General features: G+C 55.9%; 1 protein-coding gene across 2 annotated transcripts; it reads right to left on the bottom strand.

Annotated features, from left to right (window-relative positions):
• CHRDL2 (chordin like 2) lies at nt 1-25,583 on the bottom strand. Of its 2 annotated transcripts, none has more exons than XM_040531682.1 (11): nt 25,017-25,583; nt 18,032-18,144; nt 17,463-17,556; nt 16,422-16,564; nt 13,316-13,409; nt 11,796-11,851; nt 10,330-10,498; nt 9,211-9,405; nt 6,302-6,484; nt 1,775-1,867; nt 1-137 (listed from the first exon to the last, which is right to left on the bottom strand). In XM_040531682.1, exons 1-11 carry the CDS (start codon nt 25,096-25,098, stop codon nt 58-60), a joined length of 1,302 nt encoding a protein of 433 aa, XP_040387616.1. In that variant the 5' UTR covers nt 25,099-25,583; the 3' UTR covers nt 1-57. The 2 variants fall into 2 exon arrangements, with proteins under 2 accessions (XP_040387616.1, XP_040387707.1); XM_040531773.1 differs by lacking the exon at nt 25,017-25,583 and adding an exon at nt 23,208-23,421.
• Nucleotides 25,584-26,761: the final 1,178 nt, after the last annotated feature.

The raw sequence follows: 26,761 nt of genomic DNA, 5'->3' as shown, positions 1-26,761 counted from the left end.
AGGTGTGTATGTGTGTGTGGGTGTAGATAAATCAATAGCTAGGTTAAAGTTTCTCTTTTACAAGTTCTTTGTTTCTTTCTCTGGACTCTCTGTCATCGTCAGCTCTGACGTCTGGGCTCGGAAGATGTTCCAGTGACCTGGATGAGAAGAGAAGGACACTCATTAGCACCCACCCTCAGAGGTCTTTTCTCAAAAGAAAAGCAGCACCTTCTGAAATGGGGACAACACCCTCTTCCTCCTCCACACGTGTTTTAGCCGGAGCGCAGAAGGCCAGATCCAACTCATGGCCAGTTAATGCAGCAGGCGAGCGGCCCCCCAGCATGGCCGGGGTTAGGGTGAGCCCCTTTATTTCAGGGAGAGAAGGGTTTTGTTTGTCCTCTGACTCTTCTTCAGAAAGCCAAAATTCATGATTTGTGGACCATGGGTGGGTGTGCTTCTCTGCCCCCCTTGCTGGCACGGGGCAATAGCTGTCAGCCCCATTTCTTTGGGGTATTGCTCAAAAAAAACCACACATTTACACTCGTTTTTCTGATGCCAGCCCATTAAGAGCCTTAACTCTTCGTGCAGGACTTTGCAATGACCTGCAGTGGGGAAGATGCAGCTGAAAAAGGAGGAGAAACCCCCAGGTCCCCCCTCAGCACCACCAGTGGGCTGCAAACTCCCTCCAAAGTAAACGCATCCCCCCACAAAGAGGCACCAAGCCCCCAGCCCCTCTCCTCGCTCCCCCTAAACCCCAGCATTCCCATGTACCCCCCTCAACCCCAGAGATGCTGGAGGAGGCTCAGAGCCTTCTTTGCATCCCCTCCAGGTGGTCGCCCCCATGTAATCCCAGCGAGAATTACACAGCCCAAACGTAGCCATCCCTGGGGGCATATTTTCTGCCTGAATGAACCTCCTGTGGTGGAGAAATCCCCGGAGTGCTTTCCGAGAATCTGCGGTGGCAGCAGAGGGACGGTTTCCCAACAGGGTTATTCATCACGGGAAACTGAGGCACTTGCCAGAGACCCCATCCTGGTGCGAAGCCCAACCTGGGAGCAGGGGCTTGAAAATCCCCCAGGGCTTGGCCAAGAGGTGTTGTCACAAATGGGTTGGAGGCAAAAATAAATCCCCACCTGCCCCAGCCAGAGGCACTGGGTGTGCTGGTTCAACCCAAGACCCCAACCCATGGATGCTGAGCAATGCGGGAGTGGGCTCGATCCCAGCCTGACCCATTAAACTCTAATCCAGCCCAGGAGAAAAGGCAGCCAGAGGGAAATAACACGGCAGTTTTGCTCTGCACAGGCACTCTCGGCATGTGCACTGGCATTCCTGCTTTTTGTAACATTTACGCACATCCAAGACCATTAAGAATGATTTTTAAAGGTATTTCAGAGTTTGTTTTCTTTCAAATCCTTTGCATCATTTTTTTTTTCTCCCCCGTAATGCCAGATGGATTAGATATAAAAAAATCAAACAGTTTTACGGGCTTTGGAGAGATGTAGCCTTTGGATTTCACAAGCGTGCGTCCACTTTTAGAAAGCTGGCTGCCCTTTCCAATGCCATAAAGTGAAAATGTGACCGCTGACCAGGAGTGCAGGCTCCGCATGTGAAGGGAGCTCAGCCCTGGCCCCGTTGGGTTTGCACAAATCTTCTCCCCGATGCTCGATCCCGCGCCGTGCCGGCGTTTGGGCAGCCTTGGTGGCACGGCCAGCGCACGTCAGCAGAGCTCGGGGTGCTGGGGCCAGGCAGGAGGGGGGATGGGGGGACGGGGGTGGGGGGGGGGTTCTTTCTCTACCTTCGTTCGTCCTGGTGATCAGCCTGAAGTTCTGCGCTTCTTGCTTGAATTCCTGTTTGCTGATCTTCTTGGTCTGGATCAAGTGAAATATCCCTGCAGCGGGAAACACGGGGCATCAGACAGTGAGGACCAGCTGGGATTTGATGAAGAGATGCACATCTCGCCCTCCTGAGATGCGCAGCCAAGGGACAGAGGCACCAGGGATGCAACAGGGTCCTGCCACCAAAACCTGCTGGGAGTTTGGGATGTCCAGCGCGGGGCTGGCAGCAATCTGATTTCCAAACAGCGATTACTCACCAAATCGGAATACGGCGTTACGACACCATGGAGCAGGTGGAACCAATAAGACTTCGTTGCTCTGGAAAATATCTCGCCCTGGAGAAGCTCTGATCTCCCCCAAACCACCAGGGAAATTAAGGTGGGATCAACAGGATCCCAGGTCCCCTTCCTCTCTGCTCGCTCTCCCCCAGTCCCCACCCATGGGGGCACCGCAGAGCCCTCTCCATCCCCGGGTGCTTCCCTTTCCTTGAAGCAGCCAGCACCAAGGATTTTCCATTCCTTTGCCCCCAGCCCTGAAATTCCTCCAGGACAGGAAATCAGGACTGACCTCAGCGCAGACGGATGGTTCTGCCCGCGCCAGCACCGTCCCGCTGGGGGGGGTGCCTGAGTCAGAGGTCTGACCTGAGGAAACCAGAGCGTGCATTTAGCAACGGAAGCGACCTTTCCGTGGGATTAGGGCTCGTGATATTCCTCTTCGCCTGCAGGCATGACAAAGGGGGCAGGTATGCCTGGCGCATCCTTCCCCACGTCTCGCCCAGCCTCTTCCCGTGCGCCCAGCATCTCACCGGCGTCGGGGGCGGCGTGGTCCCCTTGTTTGGGTAAGAGACCTTCCCTCTTCCCAGCAGCAATTACACATGGAAAGGGTATGTAACGACTGGGAACCGACGAGCGATGTGTATAAACGAGATGTTGTGGGCTGTGGAAAATTAGTACAGGAAGTTAAGTACAGCGGGAGAAATATGTGGCTGGTTGGACTATTAATAAGTCCTTTGAGTGGGTCAGGAAAAGAAGTCCTACCAGTAACAAAAGAAGATACTGGATGGGGATAATAAAACTGTTAATGACGCAAGGAAGGCACAAGTGTTCAATAAATCCTCCTGGTCTATACTTAGAAAGGAGCAGGAGGGTGTGCTTGTAGCCCCCGTGGCTGATGAAGCACTTTCCAGTACATTAGTAACCAGGAGGCTATTTTAAACAAAAGCCGCAAGAGATAAACATCTTTTAATCAACCGACCTAGATAATTTTCACCCGAGAGCCCCCGGAGAGCTGGCTGAGACCTTTGGCCGCTGGATGGTCACTGCTGACAAACGCCAGGAGCTGGGGAGCTGCGGAGGAATGCGGACGTCGAGCCAGCACCCGCACGGAGAGCGCGAGGCGGCGCGGATAAGAATAGCCCACCGCCCATGGAAAAACCAGCACGGGATGGAGCTGGTGAACAACGAGAGCACTTGGGGTGGTGACGGCTGGACGGTGCCATTTCAGAGCCAGCAGAAGCTGTCCAAAGACCCTGGCTCATGGGGGATGAGACGGAGAGAGGCGCTGGGGCTGTCCGGCACTCGCCACCCTTCTTGGTGCTCTACGTCCTGCCTCAGGACCAAACCCAGACAGATTCCAGTATCAGGGAGCACAAGGAATGAATGAATGACCAGACCGTCTCCGAGGCAGAAATCCATCCTTGCTAATTTTGGAGATGCAGGGGAGAGACAGGCTCTTCGACAGAGGTGTTCTGCCCATCCTAAAATGCGTGGATGGGACAAGTTGTTGATGCCTCTCTCTGCTGGCCACGTGGGGACCACCGTGACTGCAGAAACGCGGCACGTCGTGCCAGGCTGGGAGGGAAGTCTCAGGAAACTGGTGTCAGGACTTGCTAAGCCATGAACAAAGTGGGTATTTCTACGGGGTTCTCAAGGGATCAGCCTTAGAGAAACACCAGGCAGCGTCCTCGCCCATGTGCTGGAGGCAAACAGGAAACCTGTGGCTGAGCCAGAGAAGATGGTAAATAAAGTGATCTGCTTGAGGGAGCTGCGATGCCTGGTAGGCAAACGTCTTGCTACACCCAAATTGTGCTGATACAAACCATGTCCGTGCACTACAGACCTCCGAAATGTCCCCAGGGAGAACACGGACCCGAGAGCATCAGCAGGTGGATGGAGACGTGGGTGCACTTGTGTGAGACCCACCCCAGCAGGACGCAGAGGGGAGACCTTTGCTCAGAGCCCTGCACTCTGTTTTGGGCTCTGCACTTAAGAAAGACACAGAGGGAGCCTGGAGCAGAGCTATGGGAAGGACCAAAGGACCAGAAATTGCTGACATCAAGGGAAGACTGAAAAACCTGGAGCTGTGTAAGAGAGGACAAAGGCAGGAGCTGATGGCATCTTCAAATGCATCAGGGGAAAGGAGTCTGCTTCTTACCCAACGCAGAGCGAATGGGAAGAGCTTGAGCTGCAGGGAGGCTGTGTGTCAGGAAAAGATTTCCCTACAGAAAGAGTTTGTGGCTCTGGACCCCAGAGTTTCCGTGACAGGAGACCTTCAAGCTCACGCCAGAAGTGCACATGGGTGGCTGGTCCGGATGCCACAGGTCCTCTGCAGCCCAGGCGTGAGGGCACACCGGTGTGGTGAAACAGAGGAGATTGCTGGTGGTCCTGGAGCTGCAGGGTTTTAGGACAGAAAGGAATCTTTTGGGCATCGTCTAATGCACAGCCTGGCAGGGTAAACCCAGGAAAGAGGTCCTGGGGTTTTTTACCTCCTCGTACAGCCCAGGCATCCACGAGGCAGCAGACAACAGAGCCTCTGAACCACGCCGATCCCATCCATTCCTTTTTTGTCTTCTCCTTTTAATTCCTTCTCCAAAACATCAGAAAGTCAATTTTCAAAACCCCCAAGCCATCCAGACCCCTAAAAATGCGGGGGAGCCCCCACCATGACCCGTGCGAGCTGGGCAAAGCTTTGGGCTGGACGTTGCTGCCCGCTTCTCCTGCTGAGTCCTGCCCTGTGGAGGCACCGTCCCAGCACGGGAACGGAGGAGGCCACGTAGGTTTGGTGAGCCCGTACAAAGGCAGATGGACGGGCTCCAGGCGTGCCTTGCAGGCTCTTTTCTCCACACACGCTGCTCTGTTGGTAGAGTGATGGACCATGGAGAGGTGGAATCCATATGTGACTGAGCTCATGCTCTTTCCCAATAGTAACACTTCCCTCTGCCAAGCAAAAGAGCTGTGTTGGCCTCGGGGACAAGGGCCTCCCCTGTCCTTGGCTGGCAGGGCTCGGGAGCTCCGTGCAGACGCGAAGCTTTTGGCCTCGGAAGGTGGCAAGAAGGTTTGGGTGGTGACCTCTGCCAAGCAGCGAGGAGAGGAAACGGTGGGGCCCAGACAGTGCAGGCTCAGAGCTGTCCTCCAGCTACAAGGTGCCATTGTGAGGGAGGCTTCGCCGCGGTGGGGGGGGGACGGGGAGAGGGGCACCGTGCAGGATGGAGGATGGCAGGGGGAGGATGGAAACATGGTGACGGCCACGGCTCCATCTCTGGAGGTGGTTTCTCTGACTGCTACCCACATGTGCCCACGCATCCATCCTAGGCGGCTGGGAGACCAGCCCCAGGGGGCTGAGGACTCTTCTGGGAGAGAGGTGAGACAAGAACACACCCAGGAGACCAGAATATCTGCTCACAGAGGTCCACGAGACACCCAGCTCCATGGACCAAGGGGTGCTGTATCCATAGGTAGGGCGCAACTGACCTCGAGTGCCCAAGGTTTTGCAAGGGGTAGAGTACGTCCAATGGAGGCTCAGGGTTGGGTCTTGCTTTGGGCACCCAGAAACCAAACGCAAATGTCTACTGGACCAAGCATCTTGGGTGGAGACAGGCGCCTCTGGTCCATAAGGGTGTTGCACAGCTGGATGTGTGGGGAGATCGGTGTCACTTCACGGATTATGTGCTCTGCTTTGACTACTGGAGGACACACCAACCAAAGGGTCCAAATCCACCTGTCCCAAAAGCAGGCTGGGGAAACTCATCGTCCCTGCATGCATTTTGTGGAAGCGCTACAAGCTTTGTTCCCAGCAGTAGGAGGACCGGGAAAAAGAAAGAGCAAAAGCAAAAACTACAGAGTGACCAGAGTTTTTTGGCTTGTTTGTTTTCCGTGTATGTTTGGCATGGAAGCAGGCAGGTTTTGAGGAACGGCCCCACAGCCCCCGCCTTGTTTGCCCACGTGCTGTGCCTCCGGGTAGTGTTACAGCGTGCCACTGGGTACACTGGGACCAAGAGTGGTTTCCAAGCCCTGGTCTGCATGCAGTGACAGCAAGAGAGTGTGAAAGGGAGAGTTAGAAACGCCAGCCTGCTGTCAGCAGGTTTCGACTCACTACACGAGGTCTGGAGCACCACTCGAAAAAGCCTGAAAAGTTGAACAAAGCTTGGAAAGCACCACATTTCTGCACGCACTTTCGCCATTGCTGGCTGGTTTTGTTACGGGACTCACCTTTAATCAGCTTCCAGTTATAGATTTCCACCTCTTCAGAGGGCTCCTTCTCGATTGCGATTGTCCTCAGGACCTCCTTGGAGGTCTCGGAGCTCGGTGGCACAAACATGTACACCAGGACGCGGTTGGGGTTCTTGCCGCATTGGGTAGTGACGATTTCATCGGTGGGTTTGACTCTGGTTTCTGGGGACAAAGAAGAGCAGAGTTTATTAAATAGGGCCATGCAGAGGGGCAGGAAGGAGGTTGGAAGAGGCCATCTCAGCACCCAGAGGTGGCACCTTGTTGTGTCTGATGGTGTGGGACACAGCCTTGCTCCCCAGAGCTGGGAGATGGCTCAGAGCTGGGTTGGGATCCTGGCAGCCCCAGAGCACCTGCACCAGGACTGGAAGCAAAGGGCGACATTGATAAAGGGTCCGTAGACCTGCTCACCCCAATATTCCCCTTGGTTTTGGCAGCCCCTACACCAGCAGGGACGGGGCAGGGTGCTTTGCTTTGCCTGGATCCCCCAAACCCACCATGGGGAGCTTGGTGCCATCGCCACGCAGCGCAGCCCAGGCTGGGTTCCCCGCTCCCCGTCTCGCTCCCATCCCGGAGAAGCAACGTCAGCGAAGCGGAGAGGGACGAGCCCGCAGCACGGGAGCCAGGGCTGTGGCTGGGCTGCCTGGGCACAGCGCCCGTCCCAGCCCCGCGGGTGGGCTCAGCCCCAGCCCCAGCCCCCTCTCCGTGCCCACGCTGAGCTCCTTCGGCCCCAGAGACCACCGCCGGGACCCCAGGGGGATTTCTTCAACACCCCTGGTGAAGAAGAGCTGCTAATTTTCTTGTTGTTGTTGCTTCTGGAGTAATTAAGAATCCCCCATGGTTTTGGAAGGAGATTTATTGCCTTTGGTTGTGGTCCTTGGAACGCAGAGGAGCTCGGCTCAGCTGAATTTAGCCTTGTTATCCCAGTCATTTTGGATGCTGAAGCTTTTCACACTACTCGAAAGAAAGTTTGGCTATAAATAGACGCGTGGGGTTTATTTTAGTAGGACGGTTATTTTAGGCCCGATTCTGCTCTCCCCACGCTTTCTGGGGTGGTCCTGAGCCGCTCCTCGCATACACCAGGGGAGAGGGGATGGAAATCCCAATTTAACGGGATGCAAAGCGGGACTTTTTCAGCAAAAAGAAGATAAGAGTTCAACCCTACAACCTCAGCGTGACCCGAAGCAGGACAACCACAGTATCTGGGTGCAGGGTCTCCATCCCAGACCACCAAACCTCTCCCCCTCCAGGGCTGCTTGCTGCGTGGCTCGAGGCAGCCCCACATCCACTAGTGATAAGGATCCAAATGCTCTCGCAGGTACAAGAGGTGTTTAACAACCTCGGAGCTTCACACCAGAGCCACTCGATGGCCAACGGCGTGCAGCACGTCGAGGAGGAGGAATAAAGACCAAGGTGTCCTGGCTGCTAGGTTTCTCCCCAGTAGTGGTGATGGTTTGCCCAGTGCATCGCAGCAATTCCCCTTTTGCAAACAGAAAGCAGTCGGTGTTTCTCTCCAAGCTTCTGCGTACAAAGGAGCACGAGAAGGACAGTCATGGAAAGTGCCTGGAATTAGAAGACGGGCGAAACCGCCGTGCAGTGAAGCAAGGGACAAGCATGTAACTTGGCTGAGCAGGGGGGTGTGTGTGTGTGATTGCTATCTGTGAGTACTGGAAAGCAAGAAAAAAAATCGTTTTGGCTGGGTCAGAGTGTTTAACTGGAAATAAATGAAGACTGAAGAGCAGACGATCCCAGCAGAGAAAGCTGTAGACTTTAAACCGGAGAGACCTGCTATAATGGGAATGCAAGACTGGAAGGGCTCTGCTCAGTCATCACATCCCATTCCCACCAGGCACCATGTCATAAATCCTGCTCATAAACATATCAAAAACCTTATTAAAACAAGCTGAGCTTCTGCCCTTCGCTCCCCAGGGGAGGCCGTCCCAGCACCTCCCTGCTTGGCAGAAGGAAAACCTTAAAAATCCCAGCTGAAATTATTTTGCAGCCTGTTTGCCCCCATTCCTTAATGTGATAACGTCCTTTGCTTGCTCTCCCTGGAGAGACCCCTCCATGAAACCACCCTGAAGGAGCTCATCAAAGATGACCCAGCAATTGCTGCATCTGAAATCAGGCTCAGGGAGGCTCAGGGCTCTCTAGACTCTCTAGGGAAGCAGTGGGTGGTCCATCATCTAAACATCCAACGCTGAATCATAGAATGGAGAGGGATAACCTGGAAAACATTTTCCAGTGGGAGCAGGAGAAGATCTGATGCCCTTATCTATCTTTTCCAGGTCTGTGCTTGCAGGTGAACGGCTTTCCAAAGACCCAGAAGCCCCTGAGAGACCCAAAACCCATTGAATATGAAAAAAAGAGGTCCTCCTCACCGTGTCCCAACCAGCCTGGTCCCTCCTGGTACACCCCAACAGCTGTGTGTAACCCATTCCTTCCAGGGATGAGGAATTTAACCCCAATTCAGACCAAACCACGGGTGCCACAGACACCCCGTACCTGGAGAATCTCCTTCTAATTTCCAACCTGCATTTTTTCAGCTGCCACAATTTAATCCCGTGACTTCGTGTCCCAGCTGGAGGCCTGGGGCACCATCTACCTGTCTGAAGACTGCTAGCATGCACCTCTTCAGGCATCTTTCTGCAGACTACAGCCACCCAACGCACACGACCTTTTGGGATCAGTGCAGTTCCCTCACCTTGGGGCAGTCCTCCAGGACAGGACAGCCCTTATTTCAGTGCTTGTCCTGCCGAACCTGCTCACCCAGCATGAATTCAAGCCTCCAGTGACGTGAAACCCTCCCCACCTCCACGCCCAGGGCTTTCAACCACAGCTACAGGAAGGAAACAGAAGACGGCAGCAGGAGCAGGTGGGATTCCACGTACCTGGACATATTTTACAGCATTTCCCATCCACTTTCTCGGGATAGTCACAGGGATACTCCTTGGGGCACGAGATCTTCTGGCAGTCCTGGACACCGTCCCTGCAAGTGCACAGGATGCAGGGCAGGAGGCCGTAGAGCCGGAAGACGGGGTGCCACACTTCCCCGTGGGAGTAGGTCTTCCCGTTGTAAACACAAGCTGGAGGAGACAGAGAGAAGAGCCTGACGCCCGTGGAAGTAAATCCTCCTCCTCTTGGCATGCCCGAGGTCTGCTGGAGCTCTCCACGTTTCACAGCCTCCCAAATGTTTGTGCCCACCAGCAGCACACCCGCGTGCAGCGGGCACGGTGGGCCACCCCAACCAGGAGGTGCCCCAGGTGCCCCAGGACCAGGGGACGAGGCTCCAGGAGGTGGAGGCTGCTGGGGCCGAGCTCCCCGGGGGAGGTGAGGGGCAGCTGCGGGCAGGACCTCACCTGTCTCCTGGCTTCTGTGAGGCCAGGGTCCCTCCAAGGCCATCGCCAGCAGCAAGCACAGCAAAGAGTGCCACCTGCTGACTTTTCCATGCAAATTTTTGGAGGTCCCAAAGCTTTCCTCCAGGGCTTCATCTCCAAGGGTTGGAAAGAGCCCTTCTGGAGGCACAGTGGTTGGAGAGCCCCCAGGGGGAGAAGGGACCTGTCTTCTCGCCTTTGTCCCCATGCGGTTGTCTCCCCCTCTTGCCTTTCTGCTCTCCCCTTCAGGGGGACAACAATGGCCCCAGGACAGACCCAGCACATTGAAGGTAGGTGCAAGGAGGACCCCCCTGTCCTTCTGCATCAGGGGGGCCTGGAAGGACCACGTGAGGTCTTCCAGCTGACCACCTCCATTCCCAGGTCCCAGGTCTCCAAAACACACCAAGGACCGACCTTCTCCCAGTCCTGTGGTTGGGGGATTCATCCAGACAAGGGGTTGTGGGCCCAGGGTCTGGGCCACCAGGGCTGAGATGGCTGGGTGAGGTTGGTTGTGGAGGAGAGGGAGGTGATAGTCAGTGGTGGAAACCTGCTGCTGAAATAGCTTCCCTGGGGTCCCGAGTCCTGGAGAAGTCAACTCCGGCAACGTACAGAGCACCTGGCCCCTCCATCCCTTACCTTTCTTGTGCTTCTCCTTCAAGACGATCTTCACGGTGGTGCCACCTCCCCCCTTGGGTTTGAAGCTCCTGGGAATGAACTCCAGGGAGGAGCTGAGAACGGTGGACGCGGTGGCTCCGAGGGGCTTCCTGCCCATCGCTTCCCCCGAGCACTGGTCTTGCGAGTGCCTCTGGGAACAGTCAGAGAAAACAGGGGGACTCAGACCCAGGCTGTGCTGGAGAAAGGCACATAGTGTCCTGCATGCTCTCCATCAGGATGGGAATGTTCAGGGACTGCAGGGATGAGCAACAACCCCGGAGCCATCTCAGTGCCTGCCATCTAAAGGGTCCTGAGCAGTTTGTGCCAATGCCCCATGCTGGTGACCTCCTAGGCTGCATGTGGATCACCTCCCTCATCGGGGCAGCACCCAAAGCCCAACGCAGCACCCTCAGGGAGACATCTGGGGTCCTAACACAGGCAGGGAAATGTGCTGGGCTATTCTAGACACTCGCTGGACAGCTGAGGATTGGCATCAGCACGACCTACCCAGGATCAGCGAGGTGAGGACGGGCTGTATCCTGCCCTCTCACCTGGCTGGCACCACGAGCACTGGTGAGGAGCTGCCAGCCAGCAGGAGCAAAACCCCTGGAACATCCCAGGCTTCCAAGAGCAAAACGCTGGGACAAGACACGCAGCACAAAGGGTCCCCTTGTGCCTATTTTGGAGGTTTTATAGGTGGTGGAGGTGTGATGCTGGCAGTTCACCCAGCAGTATGGAAAAGGGAAGGGCCAGGAGCTGTAAGTGACCTAATCCCACAGACCTGGCGTGGGCTGCCCAGCTCCGAAATGTCACCCTGAATCAACCCTCAGCAGCCAGGGAGTCACTTTTTCCTTGCTGGGGCTGCTGATACAAACAGCCTGGGAAAGGAACGCTCGTGGCCAGCTCCAGTGCTGGCTGCTCTGGGGGAGCTACTACCAGGGGCACACACCCCTGAGCCCAGGGGGAAGAGAAGTAAAACAACATCTGGAGCAAAATCCCCCGGAGAGAGATTTGGGCCACCTGACTCCACGGGCAAGGGTCATATCTGGCTGTTAGTCACCTCTGAATCTTCTCTGTTCTCAACTCTTTTAACCCACTGGCCAAGGAAGAGGAGAAGTGCCAAAGATTTCCAGTTCCCGCAGGCCTTTTGCTCTTCCAAAGACATCAGAGATGCTCCAGAGGAGAAGCCAAGAGTCCTCACCTGGTGCTCTCAGGTCTCAGCCCGTGCTGATAGCCCTCACCTAAAGTCACCCAAGCACGACTCAACTGCAAAGCAAGTGTCAGTGGTTCTGCTGCCCAAGGAACTGGCCACCCTCGTAGAGCTACTATGGGCTGTTTTTTTTTTTCTTTGTAGAATACTATGGCCAAGGGCAAACAGCTTTTTTTGAGCTGTATAATGGGACTGTTAGAAGCAGTGCTCTGAGTTTGAAAATGCAAAGGTCACGTACAACACCTCTGTTTAACTGCAGGGGTTCCTCTTCCGCGGACTTCTCGTATGAGCCATCTGCAAGGAAACAACATTGTCCAGTGAAATGCAGCAGGGCTGGATGAGGGTTTGTTCTCTGGGGTCCAGCTGAATAAAAGCAGCTCTCTGCAGGGTGCTGGATCCCTGAGAGCTCTGGGGTGAGAGGAGCTTTGAATATGCAATTCACAACATTCAAAGCAAATGGCTTCTCTATGTCACACGCCAAAACCCTTTTATCCCCACTGATGGTTAATGAGAGCTCAGCTCTGAAAAAGACTTGGCCTTGTAGCCTTCTGAAATTAGGTGGCATGGAAATACCCCAGAGGTTGAGTACGAGGTGATGGGGATGATCTGGCATTAAAAAGAGATTCAAAGACGTTCCTCATGAAACACTGAGCAGATGGCACCAAGTGCAAGGGAAGCTCTGGTGGTGCCCACAGCTCCATAAAAGTGGTTTGCTTGGTGTCCCACAACCAACCCAATCTGGACCAAACTCCAGTCCTCCCAATGTGCACACTGGTTGCACTGTCTGGCCCTCACCTAGGGCTTTCTGTGGGACCTGGGCTCTTCTGAAAAGCTGCCTGTGCCAGAGCAAAACGTCCCCCCTCCTTTCGGAGCAATCTCTTTGCTGCTGGTGAGGTCAACAAGGCCACACAGATGCCACCAAAATATTTTAAAACGTCTGTCTTTTTCATGAGGTCATTAAACAGTCTTAAATATATCACCCAGCCCTGAGAGTCTGCGATTCTGCAAAACCCAGAGACTTTTGTTTTACCATAAAGAAGAGTCAGCCCAGCACAGTGCAGGGAGGCAACCCCAGCCCAGTTTTCTGCCGACTTTTCAGCAGCAGCCAGCAACCCTAACAACTAAAAAAAATTAGGGGTTGGGGCTACAGGTTGCAAAAGGGGAGAGCTTGGAGGAGGCACCCCCAGGTCACTCTGTGTCCGTGGCCAGGGGGTCACCATTGCCTTCCAGCTTCAGATATATATTTCTGGTATTAAATGAGTTAGGGGAAACAGCAGGAAATTCATGACTTTTCCTTGGAGAGCTGTGAGAGTGAAGGCTAAGCTGTATTTAGGTGGGACAGGGGTTTTCCCTAGGGTCTGACGGTCCTGGAAACTTCCCTAGAGCACCAGCAGCATGCACCATCCCTACGTGGTCCATACAACCACGTCCATCCTGGTGGGCGAGTGATCCAGAGGACATCACCCTCCATGCAGGTCACATCTTTTGCAGCAGTGGCAGGACAAAGGGCTCAGCCCTGGACTGCGTGCAGGCAGCAGGGAGGCAGGACACGGGTACATGTGGGAGGGGAAGCATGGGAGAAAAAAACTCAGCCCTTATCTTTTGTTTCCTGGTGTGACCCAGACATAGCGAGTGGCCTGATTTAAAGCAGAGGTTTCCAAAATCTTGCTTAAGAGGCTTGGAATAGCTCCTGACAGGTCATGGTAGTCCCCATGGCTCCCATCCCTTGCTCAGGAGCAGCTCCTGGGCCCCCCTTACCTTTGCAGACCTGGCAGCAGGAGTCTGGCACCGTTAGGGGAGAGGAGCACAGCAGCTCCGGGCAGGTCACCAAGCCGCAGTAAATCTGGCCTTCCTAGGGGACAGGAGCAAAAAAAATGCATTGTCAGCATTACCAAGGTCCAAACACAGCTGAATGGCCCCAGTATCGGGGTGCCAGCACTTCAAATTGCAGACCCGGCAGAAATCATCAACAGCCCAATAGTCCATCCTCAAATATCACTAATCACCTAATGACCAAATATCCTCAATATAACTAATCACCAATGACCAAAAGCTGAAAATCTGCCCTGCCGTGCTCTTCATCCAACATCCTATCCCAACACGGGGTAGGTAGTGCTTTGCCCTCAGGCACCGTTAGCACCACCAGCTCTGAAACAGCCACCACACACGTGCAAGCACTCCGTAACACCAACTCAGAGCAGCACAAGAACCTGTTCCCTAACAGATCCCAGGACGAGGACCTGCAGGGGTTAGGTGGAGAGGGGAATCGCGATGCTGAACGCAGAGCCAGGTCCACCCCACAGCTCTGCCCTCCCTCTGCGCAGGGCGATTCAATAACACCAGAAGCAAGCACAAAGGCACTGGGCCAAGAGCTGTGGATGGACGTTCAGGTGCAGACTTTTTTCCACTGGCTTGGTGGTTGCTTTGGAAAACACTTGCCGTAGCGATAGAAGCTGAAAACCATGGCCAAAGCCAGCCTTGAATTCAGTGCATCCCAGTCCCATTTCGGTCAGCGGATCTGCAACCTTTAGCTGCAGGGCTGAGGTTTTGCTGCTTTGCAGAAGGGTTGATGGGGATGTTGAGCAGCCCAGCAGCAGCAGACCCCAGCAGCACGGCCATCTTCTCCGCACGGGAATTTTCTCCAACGTGCCACCAAGCTCTCACTCAATGGAAAGCAAGAGGTCAACCAAGGATGTCCTTAAAATCTAAATCACAGCAGCTTCTTCTGCCATCAAAAAGCCCAGCCACCGTGCGGGGGACACAAAGAGGAAGCAGAAATCTGGTGGATCTCGTGGAGGTCGCTGCCAACCAAACCCTTCAGGGACCTGCACGTGGGCCAGACCTGCAGGGAGCAGGGCTTGGCCAGGAAACCACATTCTCCTTTCTCTTTCTGACCAGTGGGCCACAGCAAAGACCTGCCCTGGGCGGGAGAGATCACGTCATAAAAAGTAGGATTTAGGCTGGAGGCCCTGGTCTCAGGACGGTTTTCAAAGACGTTTAGCCCAGCTGTTCCCGCAGCTGTTCTAACAGCTGACAACATCAGACACAGCCCGGCAAGACCCCACTGCTGCAAGGCTCACAGTCATCCTTTTATTTTCCCCTTTGTATCCAAGGCGTTATCCTAATAAACAGAGGCTGAGCGAGAGCCAGTGCCTCCAAGCGGGACAAGCAGTTCCACAGGCTCCTGGTGATGGTGGGCTTGGAAGAAGGGCCACGTGGGCACTCACAGTTGCATTTGAGGGCTCTTTCCATGGTGTTTCTCCCCATCAGAAGGTGGTCTGGCATCCAGTTGGGGTCAGTCAGAGTGGAACCAGCCTCAGAAGCTGCATAAAAGCTGTAGGAGTTGGACTCGATGATCCTTGTGGGTTCAGCTCGGGATATTCCACGATTCTCTGATAATTTCCAAGTGTAAGCTCTTGCTCTTGCCACCTAGCTCCCAGCACCTTGCTCCCAGTCTCACACAGACACCAAGGGCTCAGGCCAGGTGTGCCAGGTATTGTGGACACTCTGCAGTAGAAGCAAGCATCAGCTGACGGTAACCACCACGTGCATGCTCCTGGCATGGAGAAATGAGATGGTTTGGGTTCTTTCACTGCTCTTTCTTCTCTGGCTGAGCTCAGACTAATTCTTTGCTGCAAGCAAAGCACAGACCAGTGGAGCCTGGAACCATCAGGCTCTGCACAACAACCAGTGAAAGCCACATCTGTGCCACCCTCTTTTTTATGGCAGCGTCCAAGTCCAGCACTTTCTAATGCCCTTCCTCACTGTCTCTCGAGGAGGAGGAACCCCTCCAGCCATCTCCCGACACTCAGCTCCTGGCTCACGCAGCCTACGCTCCGCACACCTTCAGCATCACCTCTGGCCAGGCTGCTTCCTGCCCCCTGAGTGATGCTTGTTGCTTTTCGGCAGGTTTCTGCAGCATTCCAGCCCGCGGGAGAGGGCTGGGCAGAGCCGAGCCAAGCCCCATCTCAGGACATCGCTGGGGGCTCAGGGAGGAGGAACATCCCTGCAGGGCTGGTAACAGGTAGCAGAGAGGCAGTCCATCACAGTGATAGATGCTAAGGACCACACAGCATCATCCCAGCCACCGTCACAGTGACAGGATGGCCTCCAGACCTCGGGAAGGACAGAGCAGATAAGCCAATTGGGACCAGCACCGAAGACGGGCAAGCAATGGTCACAGCAATGCAGGGTGAAAGGCAGATGTCTCCTGCAAATGCTTTTCAAGCCCTGGGTTCAGCTTCTGATTAAATCTGAGCACGTGGGATGAAGATCACCAGGAGCCTGCCCGTTGCCATCCCTCACTGCCGGGTTTGCAGCGAATGTCCCCACCTCGCTGCCACCACCCCCAGCACCCAGCAGTGGCTGGGAGCCACCAAATCATTTCTGGAGCTCAGCTCAGCCCCACCAGCTCCACGCCAGGCTCAAGATCCCAAGACCTTCTGAAGCCCAAGAGCTGGCCCCTCACGTCCGTGTCACCTTGCAGGCGGGCTGAGCTCTCACAGATCCCCCTCGCTACAAACTCATCGGCTTCGTGCAGGTGCAGGAAGGCTTCCAGCTCTCCTTTTTGCCTTAAGATGTCCCAGTGGGGCAGGTGGGACAGCTGGATGCTGCAGAGACCAGTCTCCATCCCCTGAGATAAGGCTTTGCCCCCTGCCCACCCCAGGGAGCCCTGGCTGTGCCAGCCCTGAATCCATCCATGGGATTTCCAGCAAATAAGTAAGTGTGGTGTGACCAGACATTCAGGCTACTTTCCCCAGTCTGCTCCAGCACAGCAGAGGTTTTTAACCTAGCAGGACATTGCAGGGATGCAGGAGAAGACCCCAAGCCCTCCCCACCTCCCGTGGGCTCCCCGGAGGCTTACGGAGCAGCTGCACTGCACACACTGGTTGGGCTGGCGGCTGGGGAAGAGCTCACTGGTGGTGAACATCTCGCCTTGCTGGTACGTCGTCCCGTTGTACTGGCAGGACCTGGCAGGCGCCCGGAGGCCAGAGGGGGAGTTTGGCTCTGGAAGGGAGGATGAGAGAGCAGCGGGGTGAGAGCCAGCTCCTACCAGCACAGATACTCAGCAGGTTCCCCCCAGACCAGCCCCAAAGGACGAGGACCTTTTACACGCCCCAAAAGCTTTTGGGCAACGGGGCTGCCCTGACCATGCTGAGCTCATCACAAAGGTGAAACCCAGGCAAGTGTCGTTCATTTTTAGTGGGATTTAATTACCCATGGGAGAAGCCCTTTAGATCTGGCTCTGGCTGATGTTGGAGGTCATCCCAAGTAAGGGAGGGAAAAACTCAAGAATTTTGTGCAAATTCTTCAAAAATGTTCTTTTTTTTTTCTGCATCCGACACATTTTGCAGGCAAATGATCTGGTTAACATGCTAGCTTCTGGTTTGTCACTGAGCTGTGAACTGACATTTTGTCCCTACAAGGCTTCTCAGGATGGGGGGGAGCTGCAGAAAGCTGTCTGTTAAAGGGTCCTTTCACATCAAAGTGATATTTTGGGGGAGGCAAGAGCAATATGGGCAGTGGTAATTGCTGCCTGACCTCCTGAGCAAGGCCAGACCCAGCACCACTGTGCTGCTCCCTGATGGCAGCCGAGGCATGTCCCGCATGACTGTGAGCAACCCCCAAGCCGTGCCTCAGTTTCCCAGCTTGTTAGAGGTCTGCCTGCTTCCTTGGCATGAAAACCCAGGAGGGGACAAGGAGGTTGTGTGTCCCTGGCCCAGCACTGGTGTGATGACCCCAGGGAGTGACCCACGCCCATAAGGGGTTTTCTTGTCCCCTGTTCACAGCTACAAGCGCTGGGAGCTCACAGCCCCACATATGCCAGCTCTGGGGTGGGATCTGCTGAATGTGAAACAATTCCCCCTGGTTCCCGTCATCCCCTTCCCAAGGGACATTCCCCTACCGAGACACCGCGGGCAGCACTGCTGGGGGTCCGTGACGGGGCTGGCGCACTGCAGAGCCGGGCACTGGATCCGATAGCACCTGGTGTTCCCATTCTGAGAAGAGATTAAACCGGTTCTTTTAGCTACATGTTTACCCCACCAGGAAAGAAAGAGCTTCCCAAAGTTACCCCTTCCTTGGCCTTTCTCTAGGGAGCTGGGCAGAGGAGGAGGATTTTGCATGATGGCCCCATTACCTCCTGGACGAGGATGTCTCCATCCCCGGCTCAGTCCCCGGTGCTAGCCAGCTCACGGTCTCATCTCTCATCATCAAAGACCACCCATGGTCCCATCAGAGCCCAGAGCTACCTCCATCCACAGCCCATCACCACTGCTGGGACAGCTCCCTCATGAGGTCAACCCAACACCTACGGGGGCATGCAGGGCTTTATCCAAAGGAAAGACATTAATCAAATGCCCCCATGGGACTGGAAGGGGCTTCTCTGGTCAAATTAGACCCCAGAACCAGCCTGTAATGCCCTGACGTGGTGGCACCCTGCTCATCTCTTGTGGCACCCTGCCCAGGACGTACCTCGGAGCAGCTGCAGCGGATGCAGTACATCAGCCCCTGGGGCTCCAGGTAGGGGTGCCAGCTCTCGCCTGGGCTGTACTTCTTGCCACTGAAGTCACAGAACATATCCGGCCCTGAAAGTCAACGGGGAGAAGCTGCTTGAGAGAAGGAAGGGGACAGCCCCCGGGACAGCTCTCCTCCCTCTGTGATGAGTAGGGCAAGGACGGATTGGTAGCTGCACGCCATCACCGAGAAGCTGACGGTCACATCCCATCCACCAGCCCAGACCTGGAGACATTCCCCAAAATCCATCTTTTTGCCACGACGTGTTTCTTTAGGCTGTGACCCCTCTGACCAAAGGGCAGCTTTACTGTGCAAGCTGGACTGCCTTTGCAGAAATTAGAGTCGTCCCTCTAAAACACTAAGACACCCTTTGGAGATCCCCCCTCTCCCTACATCTCAGCAGACCCCTAGCAAATCCTCCCCAGCTCCAAGTTGCACACCAGCCCTTCAGCAGGATGAAGCCATCCTCAAGTCCTGAGGACTTGCGGGTCCATAATCACCACCAACAACCCAGGGCTTTGGCCAGAAAGCCCAATTCAGCCATCCTTAATGTCTGCACCAAAAAACATCACCTGGCCCTACAGGGTCGAGCTCCAGCCCCATGTAGGTCAGACCTACACAAACCTGGACCCCATAACTCCACCACAGCCTGGTGGCTGTCCCCGTGCCATGTCCCCAAGCCCCAAACAGCTGGAACGACGCACCGCTGCTAAGGCTCTTTTGTGAATAAGCACACGCCTGTCCGTGTGTTATTAGTGGTTTAAGTGCTTACAGCCCCACTAAAAACTGAAGGTGATTTAAAAGGTTATGTCATCGAGGGGATTTGAGGTAGTTGGGGTGATTACGTTGTTGGAAGGCAGCTGAGATGTTTACGCTCCCTGAAGTATTTATGGGCCTTTAAAACCTTATGGCGCCCTGGGGGAGAGGGCAGAGGGGAGACAGCTGTTTGCCGAGGCACTGTGCCCAGCTCCCGCCGCCGAAGCTGGAGATGTCACGTCCTTAACGCCAGCATTTCTCCCACCGACCAGGTAAACCTCATACAAACACGTTTTGGTGGGCTGCTGTCCCTCCTGAGGCTACTGAGCATCCTCAGGATGAAGCCGAGTGATGCTCTACAGCAAGCAGGTCATCTGCAGCCACTGGGAAGGGCAACCCTAGGGGTCTGCCAGCAGCTCCAAGCTCCTCGTTGAGTTGATGGGTTCAAGCATGAGTTTCTCCAGGTTGCACCTTCCAAGCAGGTGGCCACCAGGTGTCCAGACCGCCTGGCCCAAGCTCAGTGCGGTGGGGCCAGCACTGCCTCTGGAGAGGTGGAGATCTGCAATGATTTTCAGGTGGATGACATCAGAGGGACAGGCTGGGGCGCTCTTCTTTCGCCGCTCAGGTCTCTACATAGTCCTCATAGCATGCTCCAAACCTCTGACAAGTCAGCAAACCCATATTCCTGGCCATGCACCGGCTTACAGCAAAGCATGCAAAAATGCGGAGTGCATGGCTGGAAATCGCAAATACCAGGGAGAGAAAAAAAAATATTAAAAAAACCCCTCATCGTCACTTTGCAAAAGGGTGAGAAAATGACTTCATTTTTCCCTGCTTGCAGCATCTTCGTGAATTATGCTGAGGGTGAAGAAATCAAGTTGCCTTCATGTGACACGGCCCCACTCGGCTCGCAGGCTCCCATGCCAGTTGGCTGCTTCGTTCAAACATTTAATCACTTGCCTTTCACAAGTGGAGCCCTGGTTTGGGTCCAGCCCTCGAAAGCAGCCTGATTCATGTCTGCAAAGGGCCTGCTGGTAAAATTAAAGCCGACTGGCAGCACTGGGCAGCAGCAGACGCTTGTCCGCATCTCAGCAGCACTATGCCGCCTATTTGGCAAGAGGCGCGCACGTGTTTGGTTAAAAGCAAGCTGGGGTGGATGGAAGGAGGAGGCTTAAAAGCTGGAGGCTCTGGATCATTTTTTCCCATGCCAGGCTAATAATTTCATTTTCAGAGGTCAAAGCTTGGATATCTTCCCAGTTCACTCAGAGTGAAAAGCCATTTGTGGCAGCATGTCGCTCCCGTGCCTTTCAGCCTCCTCGCTTACTGCGTCCTCAGCAACAGCATGCTCACAACAGTCGTGCTGCTTTACTTCACAGAATCCCAGAATCACAGAATTGTAGTGGTTGGAAGGGACCTCAAGAGATCATCGGGTCCAACCCCCCTGCCAAAGCAGGTTCCCTAGAGCAGGTTGCCCAGGTAGGCGTCCAGACGGGCCTTAAATATCTCCAGAGAAGGAGACCCCACAACCTCCCTGGGCAGCCTGTCCCAGTGCTCCGTCACCCTCACCGGGAAGAAGTTCTTTCGTATGTTGGTGCGGACCTTCCTGGGCTCCGTTTTGTGGCCATTGCCCCTTGTCCTGTCCCCACAGACCACTGAAAAGAGGTTGGCCATGTCCCTCTGTCTCCCACACTTAAGATATTTGTAAACATTGCTAAGATCCCCTCTCGGTCTTCTTTTCTCCAGGCTGAACAGACCCAGGTCTCTCAGCCTTTCCTCATAGGGGAGATGCTCCAGGTCCCGTATCATCTTTGTGGCCCTCTGCTGGACTCTTTCCAGGAGATCCCTGTCTTTTTTGTACCGGGGAGCCCAGAACTGGACACAGCACTCCAGGTGAGGCTTCTCTCATTGCTTCTCATTTTCCAGGGAGGACTCCTGGGCCATGGAGCGTATTCATGGTTGCAGGACCAAGAATCCAGGTGAAGCCATCCTCCTCCATGCACCTCCAAGGCACAACCAGGCCGCGATGTCCTAAACCTGGAAACCCCACACCTGGAGGGGGCCCCACGGCATCAGGGATCATATTTGGGAAGGACTGAGCTCCACATTGTGAAAACATCCACAAACAGGCCCCATCCAACCGCTTGCTGACCAAATACACGAGCCCCTGATACGGGACTGCGCCCTTCGGAGCACCATTATGGGTGGTAGGCCTCCCTGGCCACCAGCCGCTTTCTGAGGCGTCTCCAGCCCTGTTCTGGGTGAGGAGCATCTGGTTAAACCCACTGAATGCCCCAGGTGGGATCCAGGGCCAGTGGCCCAGCCCCACTCATGTCTGGAACCGATCTGACACGGGCTGTCCCCAAACAGTGCCCATGCATTTGGCAGAGCCCCCGTAGGCACTGCCAACACCTCGCTGGGGAACATGCCAGGAGCAGGAGCCCTACACCCCCGGGCAATGCTTGAGGCTGTGCCCAGGGCCTAGTTTACTCTAATTATCATTAATTACCTTCAGTTATCATTAATTATCATTAATTGCATCCTGGGTAGCAAGGACAGTGTGTGATAGATGGAAAGTATGACAGGGGGTGAGGCAAGAGAGGGCTGTTGCAAAGACAGGGGTGATCTCTGGCCATGGCAGGGACAGAAAGAAACAGTCGGCCTGGGGCAAAGCCTGGGAGGCTTAGGACAGACATTGAGGGACATTTTCCGGCTGTCAGGAGATTTAAGCACCACATTAGGCTGTTGTGGGGGCTCTGAGATGCTGTCTGAACACACTGGAGCTGCACCTTCATGAGACCATCTAGAGACACCAGTGCGAGGTAATAAACCCAACGGCATGGAGAGCCCCCTCCTGCGCTGCCTGCGGTGACCACCGACATCTCCCTCACGCCACCAAAACTGCTCTGATGCCTCTTTGAGACAGATCCTGGATGCAGACAAGTCCCCTTGGCCTGTGTGTCCATGACAGCTGTCCCTTGAAGCTCCCCGACATGCTGGCACAGCGTGCACAGCCGTTTGAGCCAGTTCACTGCGTCCCCATCAGCAGCAGGCTGGGAGGACGAGGACGTCCCCGTGGGTTTCTCAGTGCGACTCATCCCAGTGCCTGAACGCTTTGGCCACGGCTGCACCAGGGGCTAACGCAGGGGAGATGCTCTCCTGCACTGGTGCTGAGCCCCACTGCGGTCTGTTAGCAGGAACCAAAGCGAGCTATTAAATCCTCACGCGTGATCGCTACCGAAATGCCGCGTTCGGCTGCCGAACCCTCCTTTGCTCAGCTGTGCTCACTTCACTCCCCTCGGGATACAAGGACTGATGCTCGGTGAAGCCACACACGTGTATGTGCATTTACTTGTGCCTGTGCAAGACCTCGTCCTCACACCCCCTGCTCCCAGAGTGGGGTATCCAGACCTGTGATGAAGATCCCGATGGGTCATGGGGGGTTAAAAACAGCTTTTACATCCCAGGTTGGACATCCCCGGGGAAACATTCACCTTCACGCACCTATCCCCAGCGTGGGCTCACAGTCTAAAGCCTGAACCATGGCTAGAAAGGGGCAAAAACACCCACAAGACCCAAAAGCACAGAAAATGAGGGTAAACCCACTCCACTCTGCTCACCCCCCAGACCCGTGCCTCAGTTTCCCCAGCAGGGAGTTTCCCTCTGGATCCCAGCTTTCCCAGCAAGGATGCTACCGAAAAATGCCTCAGGTTTCAGCAAAGACACGACACCTTGCTTCTCCCCATGCCTCTCTGTGCCTCTCTCCCCAGCCCTGGTGCAGGATTTCCCCCTCCCCGTGGTCCCCGTTGTTCCCCAGAGCCCTGCCCCACGCAGGACACGTCTCAGACGGGCTCCTGGCCCCAGCATTTCGGATGTCAGGCACCTGCCACGCCAGGCGAGCAGTTTGTGCAAAGCAGAGTGCAAGCTTTAAGAGCAGCCATAAATAAAGTGAAAAAAAGCACTGTCTGGTACAGAAAGTCCAGGCGCTCCCGTGACAGCCCGGTATTTATGAAGGGCTTAGAACGCAACTTAGCTGCGAAGGGACTGGTTAAAACACATCAGGCTCTTGACATGTTGCATCCTAACGTCTCCGCTCATGTCCAGATCACTTCCCACACATTTGCCTTACTCAGCCCTGGGCTGGACATCTCTTCTCAGGGCTTTGGGAGCCCAGAAGTGCCTGAAGCTCTGCAAACGCAGCCTCGTGAATTATCACTGAGCTGCCCAGGGCCAGGGCAGAGGAGCCAAGGAAAGCCCCGCACCCAGAGCGTCCCCGGGGGGCTACAGGAGAAGCGGATGAGGCCCCGTTTCCCTCTGCTCCTCCCCAGGAGGGACACCTGGATGCCCAACTCAGGGCGTGCAGCCCTCGCCTCTCCCTTACCGTGGCCACCAGCAGGATTTTTGCTTTTCATCCCGGTTCCTCCCATCCTGGAGCACTCCGTCCCTCATCGTGCTGGATTCAAACCCGGTGCGAAGTTTAAAAGCAGGGCAGGCAGAGGCCCTTTCTCCAGAAGCCACGGGATAAACAAATGAAAAGAGCAACTTCCAAGCTCCTGGGGAAAAGCACTGCCCTGCGCTCTCCAGAGATGCTGGTGTTTAAATGCCTCCAGCCAAAACATCGTTGCGTTAAACTATTGCCGCTGAATTACTCACAGCCGACGGGCTGCAGCACTTTCAGCCCAGTAACCTGTGCCTCCGATATTTTTTCAGCTGAGAGTGTAAATCCCCTAAAATAGCCTGTTTCTATGGGCAAATTCCTCTTTTCTGACTTGCCTTGAAGCCCGAGCCTTTCTGCTTTCTCACCTATTTTTAGCCAAGACACTGTAGGTCTCTTGGCTGATGAGCCCGCTTGTAACTAATTTATTCCTGCCTTCGTTTGCCCCAAGTGCTTGGCCTCGAGTGAAACAGGAGGCAGCGAGCGGCGGAGGTGAGTGGAGGAGCAGAGCCCACGCTCTGACCTTGCCACCAAGCCCAGCAAGGGGGAATCCGACCCCATCCCCATCCCACAGTCCCCAGTTCTTTGTCACCATTGCCACGGAGCCCCCGGCGCTTCCCCCCAGGTTGGGTCCGTCCTCAAACACACCTGGATCCCCCTGGGACCAAGGACTGTGCCCGGGTGGTTCTGCTCATGCAAACCCCCGATTTGTGCCCAATCTGGGGGCTCTGCTACCATCTCCAAAGAGCAAACAGCTCACCTGCATCTGTGTCACCTTCGGGGAACGTCCCCATCCTCCTCCTAACGTGGGTACCACGGCTGACGCAGCCCTGGTGGAGCGAGGACTCAGACCCATCGTGCAAAAAAAACGATGCCACGGATCGAGCTCGGCAGATTTTCGTAAGAGCAGGGAAGGGAAAGGACCCAAACTCACTCAGATTTTGCCCTCTGGGGCTCCACACAGCCCTGAGGAGCAGAGGCTGGAAACCTCGCTGTGTTTTGCCCCATCCCCTTGCACCCACACCCCTCACTCGCATCCCGAGCCGGACACCTGCTTTTCCCCCAGCCCCCCCCACCTCCAAAACGAGCAACCCAGCGCCCACATTTTGGGTCCGTGCTCCAGGACGGCAACTCTGCTGAGAGCCTAACTCAGCGCTGGCACCGGGCAAGCCATAAATCACCCTACCGCAGCCACCGGCCCCGTGGACTCTCCTGGGATTTGGGAAGATTAAAGGGGAGAAGAAGTGTAGGGTCGCGACGGGTCCTGCTCGCTGCCCGGCGCTCGGGTGGCTTTGTGATGCTGCAGGGGTGCCCAGCACCTCCAGCACCCTCCGGGCTGCTCAAAAACCTGGGCGAGTCCTTCGAGACATCTCGTCCAAGCCTCCCTTCCCTTCCCCATCCCAAATCGTCGCTGGGAGCAGAAGCAGGAGAGAGGGCAAGCGGTGGGCGAGGAGAAAAGCCCCCAGCTTCGGTCTGGGGTGGTGGTGGGGGGTCGTTTCCCCCAAATGCTCATTCCTCCGTCACTCTCGGAGGTCAGAAGCAGCGGGGTGGGACGGGACCTGTGCAGGGCTGCAAATGAGCCCCCTGTCCTGCGCGACACCCAGCCCACGGCCCCGTGTCCCCAAGCCCTGCCCTCGAAGCACCCCTGCTCCTTTTTTTTTTTTTTGGGGGGGGGGGGGGGGGCGACGGGGAAACTGAGGCACGGAGGGACACCGCGGGGGCCACGCAGGCGGGAGGGGAGAGGGGGCTACTTACGAGCCCGGGCTCGGCTCTCGGAGGCGAAGAGGAGCAGCAGGCACCGGAGGAGGAAGGCGAGGGGGCCCGCACCGGGAAGCATCGCAGCCCGGCGGTCGGTGCCCGGGGGGGGCTTCGGTGCCGGTGCCCGGGGGTGCCTCGGTGCCGGTGCTCGGGGAAGCTCCGGTCCCGGTTCCCGGGGGTGTCTCGGTGCCGGTACCGGGGGTGTCTCGGTGTCGGTGCCCGATGTCCCGGTGCTGCTCCCGGGGCGCTGCGCGGCGGTGGCTCGGGGCTGGGGGCGGGGGTGGAGTGCAGGAGGAGGGGGGGGGGGGGGGGGGACGGGGTCCCGGGGCCGGTGCTCGGGGCTGCTGCTGCTGTCCCGGTGCTCGGGGGTGTCCCGGTGCCGGTGTCCCGGTGCTCGGGGATGTCCCGGTGCCGATGTCCCGGGATGTCCCGGGATGTCCCGGTGCCGAAGTCCCGCTGCCGGTGTCCCGATGCCCGGGGGTGTCCCGGTGCCGGTGCCCGGGGGTGCGGCGGTGCCGGTGCCGGTGCCCGGCGGGGTTCGCCTCGCTCCGATCAAAGGCGCCTCCTTTAGGAGAGCGAGGAGTTTGTTTGTTGGTATTAAAGGCGGAGGTTGGGGGGGGGGGGGGGGGGGGGGGGTTAGGAGGAGGGGGGAGATCCGCAGGGTGGCTTTTTTTGATTTTTTTGATTTTTATTATTATAATTTTCTCTTTTTTTTTTTTTTTTTTTTTTTTTTTTTTGGGGGGGGGAAGGGTAGGGAGCCAGACGCTTTAACCCCTGCATCCACTGCCCGGGGCCGGGGGTCGGATCCTGCCCCGGGGTGCTCCAGGAGCTGGGCTTAACACCCACGGCACCGCCCGCACCCCATCTTCTCCCCCTTGCCCCCAGCCGGGCACCCAGGAGACACGAAGCCCCCCCACACTCGTCCCAGACGGACCCAAGCCCCACGCTGGGGCTGAGCCCACCCTGCTCCATCCACCCCATTGCGGGGCCCGGCAGAAATGGGGGCCCCAGCCTCCCCTCCTGGGGCTCTGCTCAGCCCCTGGGGCTGCGCTACCCATGGCCCAAAGAGCTCAGGACCACCGGTCCCTCACAGAGGTGGGTTCCCGCAGCCTCCTTACACCCCCAAGACTGGATTTTGCCTGTATTTTTACCCAATTTCTCCTACTACAGCTTTTTTTTCCCATGGGGTCTCCCTCCTCTTCCTCATGCCACTGGCCAGGGAGGGGCTCCCCTCCCCTTTGGTCCCCTATCAGCCACGTTATTATTTATTTTCCTTCATTAATTCAAGCTCAGGATCAGGTTTTCCAGAAGGCGAGGTCTTTGTGCCCAGCACCAACCCACCTGAGACTGGCACCCAGCCACCAGTGCCAGCAGCTCCAGTGTGACCCCCAGATCCCTAAATCCTGGTCACCCCAGCCATGGAGAGGAAATGGCCAAGGGAGATTTCTGCAAAAAAAAAGCTCTTCCCTCCACCTCTCTCTTCTTTCTGTCTGTCTCTGTCCCTGTCCCAAGCCAAGCACCCCCTGTACCAAACCTGCAGGTGCCCCCATTCCCGGAGCCGGCTATGAGAACGGGAAATCTTTGTAATAAGAAACCCGTTTTAATGTCACTTTAAATCCTCAGCTTTGTTGCTTTCTGCTCCAGCTGCTGCGTGCGAGAAGTCAAATTGCATTTCTTCACCCCCGAGGGCTGGACGCACCTTTCTGGAAGAAGGTGGCACCCACGGAAGCGCAGCAAGCAGA

Source organism: Cygnus olor, chromosome 1 (assembly GCF_009769625.2).
Source record: "Cygnus olor isolate bCygOlo1 chromosome 1, bCygOlo1.pri.v2, whole genome shotgun sequence".
NCBI lineage: Eukaryota > Metazoa > Chordata > Aves > Anseriformes > Anatidae > Cygnus > Cygnus olor.
This window is presented reverse-complemented; position numbering and strand designations above follow the sequence as displayed.

Excerpts from the sequence above, each read along its gene's own strand:
- CHRDL2 (XM_040531682.1), bottom strand. The coding sequence starts at position 25,098 with ATGCTTCCCGGTGCGGGCCCCCTCGCCTTCCTCCTCCGGTGCCTGCTG. Across the intron at positions 17,557-18,031 it reads TCCGCTGCAGCTGCTCCGAG|AATGGGAACACCAGGTGCTA; the intron begins GTACGTCCTGGG and ends ATCTCTTCTCAG. Across the intron at positions 13,410-16,421 it reads GTGTGCAGTGCAGCTGCTCC|GAAGGCCAGATTTACTGCGG; the intron begins GTAAGCCTCCGG and ends CCTGTCCCCTAG.